At 36.7% G+C, this 19,727-nt stretch overlaps 1 protein-coding gene across 1 annotated transcript in view; it reads left to right on the forward strand.

Annotated features, from left to right (window-relative positions):
• Positions 1–9,705: 9,705 nt before the first annotated feature.
• ADAM7 (ADAM metallopeptidase domain 7) overlaps positions 9,706–19,727 on the forward strand; it is a 61,996-nt gene continuing 51,974 nt past the window's right edge. The window contains exons 1-3 of the mRNA XM_047719806.1: positions 9,706–9,757; positions 10,744–10,847; positions 15,392–15,468. Of these exons, the coding sequence (XP_047575762.1) occupies positions 9,706–9,757; positions 10,744–10,847; positions 15,392–15,468 (233 nt within the window). The remainder of the gene's footprint in view (positions 9,758–10,743; positions 10,848–15,391; positions 15,469–19,727) is intronic.

The raw sequence follows: 19,727 nt of genomic DNA on the forward strand, positions 1-19,727 counted from the left end.
AAAAACTAAAATTAAAGAAAAAGAAAACATAGAGTTAGGCAGAAATTTTCTTTTAATTTTTGCTTTCCATTTATTGATTATGTGGCTTGAGTAATTTACAAAAATTGTTCTTTGAAAATGCTTCATTGTTTCACCTGGCTTAACCATAGATAATGTTGTATCTGTAATATTTTAGTTATGCTAGAAAGCTAGCCTAGCTGTAACTAATGCACAAAGACATCAGACAAAAGCCTCAAAACCTTATCATTTACCATGCACTATAAATAATTGAGATTGTACAATTGGTATTTTAAAAATTGTTGATTCTATTTCCCACAATTTTGGCTATAACAAAGGCAAGTTCAATATAGTTCCTGTCACCCAATTTAAAATGTTCCTTTCAGGGCACCTGGGTGGCTCAGTGGGTTAAATTGTTCTTTTCAACTGTCACAGTGAATAAAGCTGGCAAATTCCATTTGAGGTGTTGATGAGTGTTTGTTTGATTTGGTAATGGATCAAATACCCTGAGGACACTCATTAGTCTTCAATTCTCTCTTGCAATTGCCCTGAAAGAGTGACAGAAATTCTACTGGTAAATGACCATTTGGATTAACGTTCTTTAAATTACATTCTAAATTTCTGGAAGCACATGAGGATGTAACCAGGCAATGATCATGCTGCAAATTATTATTATTTTTTTTTTGCATTCAACAAATTTGTATTAAATGCAGTATCTATATGCAAGACACTACTAGGTTTGTGGTACCAGAGTAAGCAAAAACAAACAGAATCTTTGCTTTCTGGAGATTATAGACTGCTAGAGGAGACAGATAATCAAATAACTGAACTGGTAAGTGTGTGATAAACTAACACAAGTTTTCAGAAAAAAAAAATGAAGTTTGACATAAAGTTATTTGAGCTAGGTCTTTATTTTGGAAGGAAGAGAAAGGATTTCCTGCGTACAATGTCATTACTTTTAATAGATTAACATATTCAAGGTTTCTCTTTCTTCTTGTGTCAATAATGACTTTTTACATTCTTTCCAAAAACTAATGTGTTTAATGTAGTTTTCAAAATTATTGATGTACGGTTATTCATGATATTCTTTTATGATATAAAAGATAACTATTATAGGGGCGCCTGGGTGGCTCCGTGGGTTAAAGCCTCCGCCTTCAGCTCAGGTCATGATTCCAGGGTCCTAGGATCAAGCCCCAATCAGGCTCTCTGCTCAGCAGGGAGCCTGCCTCCTCCTCTCTCTCTCTGCCTGCCTCTCTGCCTGCTTGTGATCTGTCTGTCAAATAAATAAAATCTTTTTTAAAAAGGTAACTATTATATCCTTTATTCCTAATTCTATCAACTTGTTTTCTTTCATCTTTGTCAATTAAATTATTTTCAATTAAAAAAAAGAAGAGAGAGAGAGAGTTTCAGAATGAAACTTGCTCTAGACTCTGGGGTTAGGGAAGGCTTTCCTGAGAGAATGACCCTTGAACTGAAAACTGAAGAATGAGGAATTTATGTGGCTACAAAGAGGAAAGGAGAAGATGCCAAGTGAAGAACCAAGTTTGTCCTGAGACCCTTTGATGGGAGAAAATATGGCGTGTTGGGGCAAAGAAAGGAAGCCAAAGACCCTGAAGCTCGGAGAAAAAAGGAAAATGAAAAGTGGACGAAAATGGCACAGAAAAGTAATAAAAACAAAAATCAACACTTACATAGTTCTTAAAAAATCAATACTTACCCAGCTTTTAATAAGCAATAGGCACTGCTTTCAGATTACTTAGATAAATTACCTCTTTTAGTCCTCACTACAAATGCTATGAGTTTAGTCTCACTTTGGAAAATGAGAAAATTGAAGCACAGTGAGATAAGATATCACCCCAGGTCTGTAGGTAGAAATCTTAAGTGCTGAGAACTGAACCCAGGTGGTCTGGATTTGAATGTATACTTTCATTTACTCTACTATAACCTCCTCATAATTAAAAGTTAAAATAATTATAGCTTAATTAGGTCTTACTATTCCCAGATATTGTCCAATTTCTTAAATGTATTAATATATTCATTTAATAAAAATCATTTACCAACCTATTATTCTAGACCCTGAAAATACAGCGGAGAACAAAACTGCCAAAAAATCCTCATGGAGTGATGTGGGAAACACAGTCAAAAGAAAAATTATTAGGGACGCCTGGGTGGCTCAGTTGGTTAAGCTGCTGCCTTCGGCTCAGGTCATGATCCCAGCGTCCTGGGATCGAGTCCCACATCAGGCTCCTTGCTCTTCAGGGAGCCTGCTTCTCCCTCTGCCTCTGCCTGCCATTCTGTCTACCTGTGCTTGCTCTCTCTCCCTCTCTCTCTCTGACAAATAAATAAATAAAATCTTTAAAAAAAAAAGAAAGAAAAATTATTAAATTTCCTTACCTACTGACAAGCCCTTAAAACAGGCAGAGTGACTCTCCTCTAGGGACTCAATTACCCCCACCTTAAGGCTTTGCTAAGGGCAAAGGACAATCCTATCCTGACCAGCCCCCTACCCCCAACCAGGATCCTGTAAGTCTACTTTAACAATTCCTTTGGAAACTTTATCTCTAAACCTCCAAGATAGTGTGGACAATCATTCCCAAGCCTATGACCCACTGATACACATCTAAAGGGTCTCACTAGAAGGTTTTATTACTGGTAATGAATAAACTTTTCCCCAGACAATAGCTAGCCCCTTAAGGTCCTAGAAACCTTGCTTCCAAAATTCCTTAGAGACTTACTTCATCCCTAATCCCCTCCCCAATTTACAAGTATATAATAAACCACTCCTCACATCCCAAGGGCAGCATCTCCTCCTGCCCATGGGTCCTGTCCCCATGCTTTAACAAACCACCATTTTGCACCAAAGATGTCTCAAGAATTCTTTCTTGGTCATTGGCTCCAGACCTCACCCCACCGAACCTCACCTACGTTCTAGAACTTCATAAAAGGATACATTTCAAGGAAGAGAGGCAGGCAATTGAGATATAAATACATATTTTGTTAGGGTATGGAGTCGACCACCCCTCAATTAGAGAACACTCTCAGTAATGCAAGTCACACAGCGAGGTTTATTTCCAGCTAGCTGGGGTCCAAGTATCTGCCAGGGGCAGTGGGTTTCAACAGGGACCCTGAACACTCAAAGCCAAGGGTTTATATAGCATTTTTTTAAAAAACATCCAACTCACAGTAACTTTCCATCACTTCAGAGACCATACATATTTTTGGCTTGCCCCCTCCCCCCCCCCCCGTGGTTTAGTAAGATAAGCTCTTTTCTAACATCTGGTCCCCCTGGTGCAACCGCCTAGCTGCCTAGCCATCCTGGTGGTTTAAGCTGATTAGCTGCAGCTGGGGTGTTGCAGGGTGGTGTACTTTCTTGGAACTAAAGCAGGGAGGGGGTCCCTGGGACTAAAGCAGGGAGGGGGTCTGTGGAACTAAAGCAGGGAGGGGGTCCCTAGAACTAAAGCAGGGAGGGGAAAGTTCAGCCCTTGGGCCTGAGATGGCTGCCCAAGCTAAGATGCCTGTACTTATGCTAACCCACTCTTACAATTTCACTTAGCATATTGCTAAATAAAATAAATCAATCAGAGAAGGATAATTTATCATATAGTTTCACTTATATGTGGAATATAGGAATAGTGCAGAGGACAATAGAGAAAGAGAGAAAAAAATGACTAGGAGGAAATCAGAGAGGGAGACAAACATGATGAGAGACTTTTGACTCCAGGAAACAAACTGAGGGTTGCAGACAGGAAGATAGGTGGGGGGATGGGATAACTGGGTGATGGGCATTAAGGAGGGCACATGATGTGATGAATAGTGGATGTTCTACGCAACTGATGTATCATGAACTTTATATCAAAACCTAATGATGTGCTATATGTTGGCTAATTGAATTTATATAAAAAAGAAATATAAATAAATAAGTAAATAAATGAATGAGTGAATGAATGAATAAGTAAATCACGTTCCAGATGACATCTAATTCAAGGCAACAAATGACAACATGGGTACCAGGATGGAAGTGAGTATGTCTACTTTGCCTTGAGTTTTTGGGGAAGACCTCAAAAACATGATAATATTTGAACAGGGACCTGAAGGAAGAGAGGAAGAGAGACATGTGGCTGAAAGGAGAAGGAACAAACAACAAGCAAAACAGAATATGCTTGGCATTTTCAATAAAGAGCAAGGACACATGGTGACAGGATCTGAGTGGGTGACAGGTGAGTAGAAAGTATGAAGCCAGAGAGCATCAAGCTGTAGCCTATAGATCCTAGAGCCATCACTGTTCTTCAGCTACTACTCTCACATAGGAAGCTACTGGAAAGGTTTCAGCGAAGAATTACATAATGTGATGTGTATTAGTGAGATCATTCTGGATGATGTGTAGACAATACACTGTGAGGGACCAAGAAAAAACCAGCAAGTTCAAGTAAGAGGCTATTTTAATAAACTAGGCTAGAGATGATAGCATGCTGGATAACCAAAGCAGCAGTAAATGTGGTCAAAGGTGGTCAGATTCCTGATGTCTTCTGAAAACAGACAGCTGGATTTGTTGAGGGATAAAATGCAAAGTGGGGGAAAGAGAGGAATGAAAGATGACTCCTCAGTAACTGAAAAGAGGGAGCTGTAATATCCTAAAATAAGAGACTGGAAATACCAGGTTTGAGAAGGAAGATAAGAAATCTATCTTTGTGATTGTGTTTAAGATACCCATGAAATATTCAGGTGAAGATGTTGAAAGAGAGTTGTTTCTATGAGAATTCAAATCTCTATGAAATTCAAAGACATTTGGATTAGATAAAAAATTTGGCAGCCATCATGTCACAGAGGATATTTAATTTAGGTGATATTAATTTAGGTGATATTTAATTTAGGATATTTATTTAGGTGAGAACTATTTTTTTTATTAACATATAATGTATTATTTGCCCTAGGGGTACAGGTCTGTGAATCATCAGGCTTACACATTTCATAGCACTCACCATAGCACATACCCTCCCCAATGTCCATAACCCAGCCACCCTATCCCTACCCTCCCACCCCCTAGCAACCCTCAGTTTGTTTTGTGAGATTAACGGTCTCTTATTGTTTGTTTCCCTCCTGATCCCATCTTGTTTCATTTTTTCCCTCCCTATCCCCTACGACTCCTGTGCTGCATCTGAAATTCCTCATATCAGGGAGATCATATGATAATTGTCTTTCTCTGACTGACTTATTTCACTTATCATGATACCCTCTAGTTCCATTCACATTGTTGTAAATGGCAAGATTTTGTTTCTTTTGATGGCTGCACAGTATCCCATGGACAAAGTATGGAAAGAACCTAGATATCCATCAACAGATGAATGGATAGTCCACATCTTCTCCTTCTTCATATAGAATATCTGTATTGATTAGGTCCCTAGCCATCAGTACTGCCTCTTGTTCTTTTCATTGTGGAGAGTTTTTCTGCCTTGTCATTTTATCCAGGTAAGAATAGATGAATCAGAGAACAAAATACTAAAAGGGTAGCAACAACCCCAGAAAAAATATACACTAACCAAATCAGAAGAGACCCAAAACCAGGGGGAGAATAAGAGGGGGGAAAAAAAAGAAAAATGAAAAACATATATATATATTATATATATTATATGTATTTTTTTATATATATACACACACACACATATATATATTAGAATGGTGAATAAAACAGAGATACACACTTGATTTGGGGTGTATTTTGGTCTGTTAGAAGAAACTACCTCCCAAAATTTTAAAGAAAGAAAAACATATATATATACAAAAATAAGGGTAAACATGATGAAGGGATGGAATATGACTGTAAAGATGAAAATTTAAAAAGATTCTGAAAAAGGAATAGATAAGAAGTTGGTTGGAAAAAAAGGAAAAAAAGAGTAAGGAATGTGATCATGCTGGAGACTAAAACAAAGCTATGCACTAGATTTAGGGTACATTTTGATCTATTAGAAGAAATTGTATCCCAAAATTTTAAAGAAAAAATAACTTATATGTATACAAGAAATAAAGTTAAATACATTGAAGGGATAAAATATGACTATAATAATGAAAATTTAAAAAGATTTTTTAAAAAGGTATTGACAAGATAAAATAGTTAAAAAGCATTAAAATAGGAAAGAGAAAAATTTAAAAAATAGAATAAGAAAAAAATAAAATTAAGAACATTTAGCTTTGAAAGACTAAAGGATCATGGGGGAAAATCCATGAACTCTATGTGTTGCTTGTCCCTAGCTCTGGAGTTCTGCAGTTCTCACTGATGGGTGAACTTGGTCTTGGCTGGATGTTCTTGCTGATCTTCTGGAGTAGGGGCCTGTTGCCTATTACTGTGATTCTCAAATGTCTTTGCCCGAGGCAGAATTGCACCACACTTGCCAGGGGCCTAGCTAAGTAATCTGAGGGGTTTAGCTCTTGAGAGCTTTTGTTCCCTGAACGCTTTCTGTAGAGCTTTGGAGTTAGTGATTATCTACAGAGGCAAGTGCTAAGAGTTGAGTGCTGGGAATCTGCAATATTTAAACACTGGAAACAGAATAAGAATCCAACAAAAGCAACTAAGAAGCAGCACTGAATAAACACAGAGTTGATCCATGGTTTACTATGGATTAAACTCTTCAAAAGATAGATGTGATTGTGTCAAATGCTACTAAAAGTTTAAGTTAGTAGGAAATGAAAATTGACCACTGGATTTGGCAAGGTGCAGCTCATCGGTAGCATTGAGGGGAAGTATTTTGTTGAGTGAAGGATAAAAAGTCTGATTGAGGCAGTTTCAAGAGCAAATGGGGAGAGAGGAACTGCAGACAAACTGTACACTCATCTCTCAAGAAGTGTGCTATTAAAAGAAGTCAAGAATGGGACAGTAGCTGGATGGAGGAGACTGTGATGTAAAAGGAGAGGTACTTTTTTAAAAGGTGGACAAAAATGACAGCATGTTTGCAAATATGCAATTCAGATGATAGAGTAACAAAAGAGAACAATTACCAGAGTGATGACATTAGAGGGCGAATAAGGAATGGAATCCAGTATATTAATGGTGGCTAGACCTTATAGGCATGGGCAGTCCACCTATAGAAACAGGAAAGAACTAGTGTGTATTGGCACACATCTTGGTAGTGTGGTAGATGTGATCATGGGAGAAGGTGAGATTTCTTTCTTTTGGTGATTTCTCTGTTTCTTCATGAAGTAGAAAGCATGGTGATCAGTTGAGTAAATAAAGGGAGATTTGAGATTTGAGGAAAGAAAAGAGAATATGAAATAGTCAACTAAGAGAATTGATGAGTAAATGAACCATGTAATGTGAGATTGCCTTTCAGCACAGAGTAATTTAATACTCATACTATCCCTATGTAATACATGTTTTCATGCCCAATGTCATTTTATAGATGAGGAAACAGAAGTACAGAAATATTTGATACTTTGCCCAAAGTCACAGAGTTAAAAACCAGCAGGCAATTTATCTTTTGAGGTTTTAAAGCCAAGTGAATCTTAATCCTAACACCAATGACAAACTGTTGAAGCATTTTCAATAGGTACATGACATGATCAGATTTTTACTTTGAAAAGATCAGACTTGTTGGAGTGTAGCCAAAGAAAGTTGATAGGAACTTGGACTTAGTAATATGGAGGCATAAAATCTGGAGAAAAGAGGTCAGGGTATTTTTTAGAGGGTAATATAAACATAGTGATGGGTTGATTATGAGGGATATTGATGATGACTACTGGGTTTCAGGCTTGCAATGTGGAATGGATATTGACATCATTAATAAAGACATAGAACAAGTTTTGCAACTTCTTGAGTTTGCAGGGGCTTTGAGCCCTCCCAATGAGGATATTGAGTAGAGAGTTGGCTGTAAAGGTCCATAACTCAGGTGGCTAGAAGTATAAATGTGAGGCATAGTAGAGAGATGTAATGAACCCATAACTGAAGATGAGATGGATTTGCAACAAGCATAGGTATAGGATAATATCTTGAGGAACTTCAAAATTTAAAGGCTGGATAAAAGAATATATGCCCACAAGTAGCCAGAGAGCTAGGAAGATGTTAGGAAGACTGTCAAGGGAGATAAATAGGATATTTCAAGGGGGAAGTTATGGTCAACAGTGCCAAATGTTGTTAAGAGAGCAAACAACATAAAGAACCAAAATATCAATTGGATGTAGAAATTGTGAAATTATTGGCAACATTAGTCAGTTATATCAGCAGAACAATGGAGGCAGATGCCAGAGTACAACGTGTCAGAATGAGCTGGAGGGGAGAAAATTGCTACAAGAAGTAAAGATGAACTTTGTGGAAAGTTTAACTGAGAAGGAAATGAAAAATAAGGTGATGGCAAGGGCCTGTGGAACGTAGTATTGAGGGTAGGATTTTTTTGAAAGGGGGACACTTGAATTTATTTAAATATCAAAAGAAAGCTTCTAGTTATCATAGTTTTTTTTTTTTTTTCAGTTTATGAGACTACTAGAGGGATAAACAATGATGTAAGGTAGGGGGCGAAGAGAGAATACCAACACAGAGAAGGGATTATATTGGCAAAGGGAAAGCTCTTCTAAAATAAAAAGAGATCCCAGACATACAGATGGGATTTTACAGGTCCTTTTCACATTTGCCTATTAATGTTTTATTTTTTGTGTTGATTTGAAAGAGTTCTATATTATAGGAATAGTTACCTTTCCCTTTTATTATATATGTTGCATACATTTCTGGAGTTTGTCTTTTAATTTAAATTTATATGTGATTTATGGCATAAATATGTTTTCATAAATAAGTTTGGATGAAGGTGGCCAGAAGATGCAAACTTACAGTTTATAAGATAAAGATAAGATAAATACGTACTAGGGATATAATGTAAAACATGATAATTATAGTGAACACGGCTGTATGGTATATTTGAAAATTAAGAGAGTAGATCCTAAGAGTTCTCATCACAAAGAAGATCATTTTCTTTTTCTTCTTTTTTTGTATCTGTAGGAGATGATGGATTTTTAACTAAACTTACTGTGATATGACTTAATGATATGAGTAAGTTAAGTCACCATGCCACTCACCTTAAACTTAGCGCATTATGTCAGTTAGATCTCAGTAAAACTTTGGGAGGAAATCAAGTTATTTTCCCTTGGCTCAGGACTCTGGGTTCTTTTATCAGGGTGGGTGTGGAGGGTGCAGATGGAATATGGATGACTATTGTGTGTTTTTATGGCTTTTGAAAGGCCATTATGTCTCTGCCCCACAGGGCACAGGCTAGAAAAAAGTAAGTTCTCAGTATTTCTATCTACTTTTTACCAAATTTTCTTTTATTGTCTCTACACATGGCGTTCTTCACATGCACTTTCCTCAACCAAAGATTCTATAAACTTCTTCAATATTTTTTCTAAGACACACATGATTTTTTCACTCCTGAATTTTTAGTGCACCTAAGGATTATATTCGTATCAGGCACGAAGTAGGGAATCTCTGCCTACCCACCTCCACCACAGCACATCAGTGATGCCTTTAATAAGTACACGATGTCCACCCTCCAGGTTTTAGCCTCAAGCACCTCACAAATGATGCAACACAAGCAAGGAACACTTCCTCATGCTGGATCAAAACTGCCTACCTGTCTGTTGGGTTCTTTGACCCTGCTATGGAAGCAAGGGCAGGGAGTCACACACATCTTTTCTCAAGCACCTGTGCCCCTTCTTCCACCAGAATTGTGCAGAATGTTTCCCAGGAGTTTGCTTTTCATGATCATACTCATTTCTCAGATTAAAGGTATGTGTTAATCTTTTTATCAAGGTTTTCTTACTAGGCTATGAGGTAATGTCTCTTTAGTCACAAAGTTTAAGTGATAAATTATTTAAAAAAAAACAATGTTAAAACCCATTGATGATTTTGCTGAGGACACAGCATAGGACTTGGACTAGTTATGGCTAAGATTGAGATTCTATGATTCTATGAAATACTTTAGCGGTCTTACTCTGATTTACAGTGAGAAGGAGGAAGGAGTGGGCATTTCTGAATATCTGCAGAGTAGAAACACTGCGCTAGCCATTAACCACTGTGTACATGTGTACAAGCATAAGTTATTATCTCTACTTTATAGATAAAGCAACTGAGAATAATATCTATAGATCAGAGAGAATAGATATGGTATTTATGGACATACTGCTAATAAACTGGTAAAACTTTGACTCAAATAATAGCAGATTCTAAAATCATGTGGTCTTTCTTCTATATCACTCTCCAGTGAGGTAGTCAGGCCTCATGCCCAGACGACCACCACCTGTGAATACTACATAGCACTGATTCAAGAGTACCTAAATTCTAATAACAAGGGAGAGACTTGTAGTTAGCTAGGAGAATTAAGATTTCAAATACAAATGTATCTGGAGATAAAATGGGTAATTTACACTGAAACAATTCCTTCCAGTGAAGGCTTTGACAGATGGCAGAATCCAGAGACAGGCATGAGGAGATTAAGATGTTGAAGGTGGTAACTGCAGAACAAAGTGGAAAGATGGAAGAAGCTTTAAGACCTAATTTTTTTTGGCTTGTTTTCCAATTTTGCTTACATTTTCCTAATTTGGAAATATCAGTCTCATTTTCCTTACCTGTTATGTGGGGTTGCTCCTTCATAGTGATGTTGTACATGGCTGCTAATTGGGAGCAAGTCAACTCTATGAGAATAATTTTTATCCAGTTACTGTGTGTGAATGTTAATGCCTGATATATTTTCCCCCTTAAATGTTTCCTTGTAGAAAAGGCAATCCTTGGAGCAGAAGGTCAAGAAGTGGTCTATCCTAAAAGGCTTCCTCTGAGGCAGAAGCGAGATGTTTGGCACATCCATGATTATGACATACAGGTACACACTTTGATTTAATAAATATGATTTATTACTTTCACAGGATATGCAGAAAGCAACATCTGGCTCCAATCAGAAGCAAACAAGAGAGGAGAATCTCAGAATTTTCTGAGAACTCTCACTCAGTTTACAGCATGCGCTTGGGGTAGGGCAGTGGGGAGGTTGGGGAGGAAGCAAACTTTTGATGGATTAGGAAACAAGATGGAGTAAAATTTGGATTTTAGAGTGTGCCATATAAAATTTTCCAGTTTATGTGAGGATTTCCACTAACAGCTTTCTGGGCTGATTTAAGGCAACCTTATTTGTTCTGAGCTGGTGCCTATGGAATATAATCTCTGAGTATTTTTCTTTCCCAGTGATGTAATATGCAGGTTTACTTGCCTTACAGATTCGGCAGCAAAGTTGGACAACTTTCATGGGAACATATCTGGCCTGTCACTTAGAATAGTGTTTATTCAGGTGTTAAAATGCAAATATTCAAAAGAAACAAATGTTTATGCAGACAATATGTAATACATATAATGAGAAACAAGCTTCAAAGTAAGGTAATTTTCAATTCCACTACTATAGAAGACATTCAAGGACTGTTCTTCGATATTTATTACCAGGCACTTGCTTTGTGGGCCTGAGCTTTCTAACTTCATCCATGGAGAATACCGACTGCCACTTTGCCCCAACACTCTTTGAGAGGGCAAACTTTTCCCAATGCAACTACTTTTCTTTCCTCCACCACTAAAAGAGACAAGACTTCCAGGTTCTCATTTGTTAGGTTCCTCAGTCACAGCAAGACACATTTCAGCTTTCCAAATGTTGCCACTGAGATGCCTTTCCCATAGCTTAAGATAATGAAAAAGCAACTCTTTATCTGCTATCATTTGGAGATAATGTCTATTTTTCTATAATAATCTCCTTGCAAAAAATGTTTTCTCTTGATCTCCAATTCCTTTATCCTTAACTACTTCTTAAGCCTTGTATTCACATAACATTGCATGTCAACTATACTTCAATTTAAAAAAAAAAAAAAACTTTTATTGGTTGAAGTTTGGTACTCATTGAAGAGGGCCAAACCAGCCCTCTGTCACCATTGTGTAAATCAAGACATCAATCTCATTATGAATATACAAAAGGATACTGGACTGAGGAAGGAAATATACAAGATGTCTTTGGAGTATCTTCTATACCAGAAAGTAAGGAAGTTCTCAAGCAAACAAACAAATAACCCAAACTTGCATTGATGGGAGGATGTCAAAAGAACATAGGAGCCAAATGAAGGAGCTCCCAATAGCCAAAGAAGAGACAATTTGAGGACAAAATTATTAGTGTAGTTTTGGGCTATAATAAAATATAAGTTAATACCTACGAAGTCATAGTGGTATAAATAAATAATTGAATAAATAAATGGGGAAGAATAGACAAATCCTCCACACATAAGAATTAAAAAAATTGATGTAGACAGTCTCCTTCCTAGGAGGTGGAGAATAACTCCCCACCCTTTAAGCATGGCCTGTGCATAGACCCTTCCAATGATTAGAATGGGGAAGAGGGGACCAGTAAAATGGAGAAGAGTGTAAACTTACAGTGGAGAAAGGCTGACAAATGCTACCTCAGCCAGGTGATCAAGGTAATCAGTAATCATATTCAGTAATAAGTCATATTGATAGTATGTACTCTTAATATGATGTGTGAAAATGGCACCTTATTTTGTTATTTTCTCTCAAATCCCCATAATTCCAGGCTGGGAATGAGAAACATATTGGGAAAAAAAAACTTAATTAAGGAGCAATCTATAAAATACTTGATCAGTACTCCTCAAAACTGTCAAGGTTGTCAAAAAATAAGGAAAGTCAGAGAAGCTGCCATAGTGTAGAGAGTCATGACAGGAGGCATGACAACTGAATGTGATGTGGTGTCCTGGATGGGATCCTAAGACAGTGAAAGGACATTAGACAAAAACAAAGAAAATCTGGATAATTGTATAATTTAATTGGTAATGTCAGTCTTGAATCATGAGTTGTGATAAGTACACTATAGTAATGTATGATGTTAACAATATGGAACCCTGAGTTGTGGAATACATGGGAATGCTCTGTATTATCTTTCCAACTTTTCTTTAACTCTAAAATGATTCTAAATAAAAACAATTTTAAAATTAAATAAAATAAATAAAATTCTAAAATAAAACAAAAAGTTAAAAATTCTGTTTATGTACAAATAATATTAATGACAAGATTAACAAGAATGTCACATTTGACAATATTAACAACTGTGTCTGAATAACAAATAGAAAACCCGTAATCACACATTCAAATTTTACAGTCCCATTATACCACTGTTATTCACACACAACAGCAAGTATAGTTCATCATGTTGTAAACAGGATTCAACCCTTTTTATCTAAGTAAGCACCTAGGTTCTTGCCTTCCCACTGTGATTTATGTGTTTATAATGAAGTCCCAATTTTATGTTAAACTTTCAGTCCAAAAATTGCCCAAATCAATGCACAACTCACATTCAACAAACACAAAACTCCCTTTCCCTCCCTCAAAGTTGCCTCTCTACAGAAGACCCTCCTTTCAATAGCATAGTTTAAACAAACCAGAAGACTGAGCAAATTATTACTGTTATTATTATTATTCTTGGAGGGGGGAAGAGAATGGTGGGGGGGTAGAGAGGGAGAGAGAGAATCCTAAGCAGGCTCCACGTCTGGTGCAGAGCCACACATGGGGCTCAGTCTCACAAGTTGAGATCATGACCTAAGCGAAGTCAAGAGTGGGACACGGATCCAACTGAAACTCTCAGGTACCACCTAAGGGAAGTCTTTACTCCTCTCTTTTGTCTCCCCAATCAAAAAAAATCATTAAATTTTGTGAATTCTAACATGTAAATATCCTTTGAAATTTTCTACTCTCCCTTTTCCCTGCTTCCACTCCCTTGCCCAAGTGATTTATATCCCATCAACAGACTTTAAATGTTTTTCCTGCCTATAGTTGTGATTTTTGCTGATACATTATCTGTAATAGGTAAGCCATCTAAAAATACTGTACCTACTTCTGTATTTTTTGCCTAAACCTTTTTCTTCTCTTTGCTCTTAGGATGAAGTCCAAATCTTCTTGAGTGACTAACTGGTCTGTACATGATTTGGCTCCTTCCTACCTTTTCATTTCTCATATTTATTCAATTTACACTTGATTCTCCAGCCTCCTTGAATTTTTCTGGGCATCTCAATATGTCAAGCTCCTTCCTACCTCAGGACCTTTGCTTGCTCTGTTCTCTGCCTCCTATTCCTCCTTCACAGTCATTGCATTTCTCCTGTTATGATGTTTATTTTTTTAAAGATTTAATTTTTTTATTCATGAGACACAGAGAGAGAGAGAGAGACAGAGCGAGAAGCAGGCTCCCCACTTAGCAGGGAGCATGATGCAGGACTCAATTCCAAGACCCCAGGATCATGACCTGAGCTGAAAGCAGACACTTAACCATCTGAGCCACCCAGGAGCCCCTATTATGATGTTTATAATACTCAATTACATTTGTTTGATTTTCTTCTTTGCCAAGCTGTGGTTTTCATAAGGGCAGTGACCTCTATATTGTGCATAATTGTATTTTCCATATTATCACTGTGCCTGAATAACAGCTATTGAATACATGGGTGAACAATAAACTGAAGAAATGTGCTAGAAAAATGACTAGTAACTGTGAATATTTAAATTATAAATAATTCATAATCAGAAGGAAATAAAATATAACAAAAGAAAATATTTAAAGGATATGTTAGGAATTCATATACAAATATGTAAACAAAATAAGCTAAACAGAAGAAAAATATCACTTCTGATGGTCATTAAAGAAAAGTTTGTAACAATAAGTTATCATTTCATTAATGTTAATATTTAAGGCAAGAAAATAAGAACCACTATAAATTTCTAGTGAAATTCTAATTTTGTGCTTCCCTTCTTCAGGGTTATCTTGCAGCATTTATTAAACATTTTTTCCATGTTGCCAACCAAGAAATGATGTCTAACTATATCAAATACCCCAATTGAAATTTCTGATCTGGATATTGGTTAAATAAATTCACATTGTGATTTTCAGTCATAAAATACATACTACAAAGGAACATTTATTAGAATAGGAAAATGGCCATGGTCATAACTTACTTCTGTGTGAGAAAGTAGACTATAAAATGGTACACCACAAACTGTTAAAGATACATAAACAAAGGATCTGTGGGTAGGGGTGGAATGGCAAGGACATATGACTTGTTATCTCTGGGCGAGGAGAGAATATATATATTTTAATTTCTTTTTATAACTAGAAAAAATTCCCATCAAAAAATTTAATTAAAAAATAGCTTACAAGCAAAATCCTCCATATATTGCCCTCATAAATTCAGCCTAATCTATATTTATCATTTTGCCTAGCCAGACCACTGGACTGCTGGGTAGACTGATAGTCTAATTTCCCCCTGCACCCACTCCACTCCCCACACCAATACACACTAAATGAGCACACATTTAAGTCACATGATGAATACTGTTTTGCAGGAAACAGATGAAGAAGAATTGTTGTATGAACTAAAGTTAACTAGAAAAACCTTAATACTTAACCTTTTAAGATCAAGGTAAGTTCTATTATAATTCAATATCTTATAGATTTATTGGTCTGTAGTATTCCAGTTTTTGTAAAAATTGTCAGTGAAATGAATTCATCATGTTATTGTTACCTATATATAGCTGAATTCCTACTCATCTATACAATGGAATATTATGCAGCCATTAAAAATAAAAACTTGCATTTACAATGACATAGATGGAACTAGAGGGTATTATGCTAAGTGAAATAAGTCAATCAGGGAAGGACAATTATCATATGATTTCACCGATATGTGGAATTTGGAGACAAGGCAGAGAATCAAAGGGGAAGAGGGGAGAAAATGAAACAAGAAAAAGAAACAAGATGAAACCAGAGAGGGAGAGAAACCATAAGAGACTCTTAATCTCATTAAACAAACTGAGGGTTGCTGAAGTATAGGAGGGTGGAGGGTGGGAGGGATGTGGTGGCTGGGTGCTGAACACTGGGGAGGGTATGTGCTATGGTGAGCACTATGAATTGTGTAAGACTGATGAATCACAGACCTGTACTCCTGAAACAAATAATACATTATATGTTTTTTTAAATTTTTTAAATTTTTTATTAACATATAATATATTATTAGCCCCAGGGGTACAGGTCTGTGAATTGCCAGGTTTACACACTTCACAGCATTCACCATAGCACATACCCTCCCCAATGTCCATAACCCACCACCCTCTCCCTCCCCCCTCCCCCCAGCAACCCTCAGTTTGTTCTGTGAGATAAGAGTCTCATATGGTTTCCTAGAATTGTTTGTATTTCTTTGGTGTTGTTTGTGATCTCTCCTCTTTCATTAATGATTTTATTTATTTGGGTCTTTTCTCTTTTCTTTTTGGTAAGTCTGGCCAGGGGTTTATCAATCTTATCAATTCTTTCAAAGAACCAGCTCCTAGTTTCGTTGATTTGTTCTATTGGTTTTTTGTTTGTTTGTTTGTATGTTTTGGTTTTGGTTTTGTTTTTTTGTTTCTATTTCATTGGTTTCTGCTCTGATCTTTATTATTTCTCTTCTCCAGCTGGGTTTAGGCTTTCTTTGTTGTTCTTTCTCCAGCTCCTTTAGGTGTAGGGCTAGGTTGTGTATTTGAGACCTTTTTTGTTTCTTGAGAAAAGGTTGTATAGCTGTATATTTTCCTCTCAGGACTGCCTTTGCTGTGTCCCACAGATTTTGAACCATTTTTGGTTCAAAAAAATTTTAAAAATGATTTCTGAATCATTTGTTTCCATGAATTTTTTTCAATTCTTCTTTAATCTCCTGGTTGACCCATTCATTCTTTAGAAGGATACTCTTTAGTCTCCATGTATTTGGGTTCTTTCCAAATTTCCTCTTGTGATTGAGTTCTAGCTTCAGAGCATTGTTGTATGAAAATATGCAGGGAATCATCCCAGTCTTTTGATACCAGCTGAGACCTGATTTATGACCCAGGATGTGATTTATTCTGGAGAATGTTCCATGTGCACTAGAGAAGAATGTGTATTTTGTTGCTTTGGGATGGAATGTTCTGAATATATCTGTGATGTCCATCTGGTCCAGTCTGTCATTTAGGACCTTTTTTTCCTGTTGATCTTTTGCTTGTTTGATCTGTCCATTTCAGTGTTAAAGTCCCCTACTATTATTATATTATTGTCGATGTGTTTCTTTGATTTTGTTATTAATTGGTTTATATAGTTGGCTGCTCCCATGTTAGGGGCATAGATATTTAAAATTGTTAGATTTTCTTGTTGGACAGACCCTTTGGGTATGATATAGTGTCCTTCCTCATCTCTTATTATAGTCTTTGGCTTGAAATCTAATTGATCTGATATAAAGATTGCCATCCCAGCTTTCTTTTGATGTCGATTAGCATGGTAAATTGTTTTCCACCCCCTCACTTTAAATCTGGAAGTGTCTTTGGGTCTAAAATGAGTTTCTTGCAGACAGCATATTAATGGTTTTTTTTTAATCTATTCTGATACCCTGTGTCTTTTGATTGGAGCATTAGGCCATTTACATTCAAGGTAACTACTGAGAGATATGAATTTAGTGCCACCATATTGCCTGTAAGGTGACTACTACTGTATATTGTCTCTGATCCTTTCTGATCTACTATTTTTAGGATCTCTGCTTAGAGGACCACTTTCAATATTTCTTGTAGAGCTGGTTTGGTGTTTACAAATTCTTTTAGTTTTTGTTTGTCCTGGAGGCTTTTTATCTCTCCTTCTATTTTCAATGATAGCCTAGCTGGATGTAGTATTCTTGGCTGCTTGTTTTTCTCGTTTAGTGTTCTGAATATATCATGCCAGCTCTTTCTGGCCTGCCAGGTCTCTGTGGATAAGTCTGCTGCCAATATAATATTTTTACCCTTGTATGTTACAGACTTCTGGTCCTGGGCTGCTTTCAGGATTTTCTCTTTGTTGCTAAGACTTGTAAATTTTACTATTAGATGATGGGGTGTGGACCTATTCTTGTTGATTTTGAGGGCGTTCTCAGCACCTCCTGGATTTTGATGCTTGTTCCCTTTGCCATATTAGGGAAATTCTCTACAATAATTTGCTCCAGTATACTTTCTGCTCCCCTCTCTTTCTTCTTTTTCTGGAATCCCAATTATTCTAATGTTGTTTCATCTTACAGTATCACTTATCTCTTGAATTCTTCCCTCATGGTCCAGTAGTTGTTTGTCTCTCTTTTGCTCAGCTTCTTTATTCTCTGTCATTTGGTCTTCTATATCACTAATTCTCTCTTCTGCCTCATTTATCCTAGCAGTAAGAGTCTCCATTTTTTTTTATTGCACCTCATTAATAGCTTTTTTTATTTCAACTTGGTTAGATTTTAGTTCTTTTATTTCTCCAGAAAGGGCTTTTATTTCTCCAGACAGGGTTTCTCTAACATCTTCCATGCCTTTTTTGAGCCCTGCTAGCACCTTGAGAATCATCATTCTGAACTCTAGATCTGACGTTTTACCAATGTCTATATTGATTAGGTCCCTAGCCTTTGGTACTGCCTCTTGTTCTTTTTTTTTGTGGTGAATTTTTCCGCCTTCTCATTTTATCCAGATAGGAGTATATGAAGGAGTGAATAAAATACTAAAAGGGTGGCAAAGACCCCAGAAGAATGTGCTTTAACCAAATCAGAAGAGACCCCAAATCATGGGGGAAAGAGAAGGGGTAAAAAGAAATTCAAAAAAAAAAAAAAAAAAAGAAAGAAAGAAAAAAAGAAAAAAAGAAAGAAAAAATATAAAAAAGAAAAAAAATATATATATATTAGACTGGTGAATAGAACAGGGTCACCCACTTAATTTGGGGAGTATTTTGGTCTATTAGAAGAAACTACCTCCCAAAATTTTAAAGAATGAAAAACACATATAAGGGTAAACATAATGAAGGGATGGAATATGACTATAAAGATGAAATTATTTTTTTTCAATTTCTAAAAAAAGTGTTGATAAGGTAAGTTGGTTGGGAGAATAAAGAAAAAGAAAGTAGAGAGAATTTGCTCAGGCTGGAGACTAGAGCAAAGTCCTGTGCTAGATTTAGGGTATATTTTGATGTATTAGAGTTGTATCCCAAATTTTTTTAGAAGAAAAAACCCTACGTGTATACAAAAAATAAAGTTAGATACAATGGAGGATAAAATATGACTATAATAATGATAGTTCAAAAAAGTTTTTTTTTAATGAAAGGTATTGTTAAGATAAACTAGTTAAAAATGTTAACAGAAGAAGGTAAAAGTCAAAAAAAATTTAGCAGAAGAAAAAAATAAAATTAAAAAGAATTAATTAACTTTGCAAGACTAAAGAGTCATGGGGAGAAAGCCATGAATTCCATGCTTTGCTTTCTCCTCCTCTGGAATTCCGGTGTTCTCCCTCGTAAGTGAAATTGGTCTTGGCTAGATTTCTTGTTGATCTTCTGCAGGAGTGGCCTGTTGTAGTGATTCTCAAGTGTCTTTGCCCGAGGCGTGATTGCACCACCCTTACCAGGGGTCATGCTAAGTAACCCGCTCGGGTTCGCTTTTAGGAGCTTTTGTTCCCTGAACACTTTCTGTAGAGTTCCGGAGGACAGGAATGAAAATGGCAGCCTCCCAATCTCTGGCCTGGAGGAGCAGAGAGCTCAGGGCCCCACTCCTCTGTGTACCCTAGGAGAAAAGCGCTCAATCACTCCCATCTCCCTGGCCTCTTGCTGTGCTCCGAGCTCACCCAGCCTGTGACCAAGCATCGCTATCTCTGGCATGCAGCCCCGCCTGGAGTCTCCAAATCCCGTAGATCACTGTGCTCTTCC

This window comes from Lutra lutra, chromosome 2 (assembly GCF_902655055.1).
Source record: "Lutra lutra chromosome 2, mLutLut1.2, whole genome shotgun sequence".
NCBI lineage: Eukaryota > Metazoa > Chordata > Mammalia > Carnivora > Mustelidae > Lutra > Lutra lutra.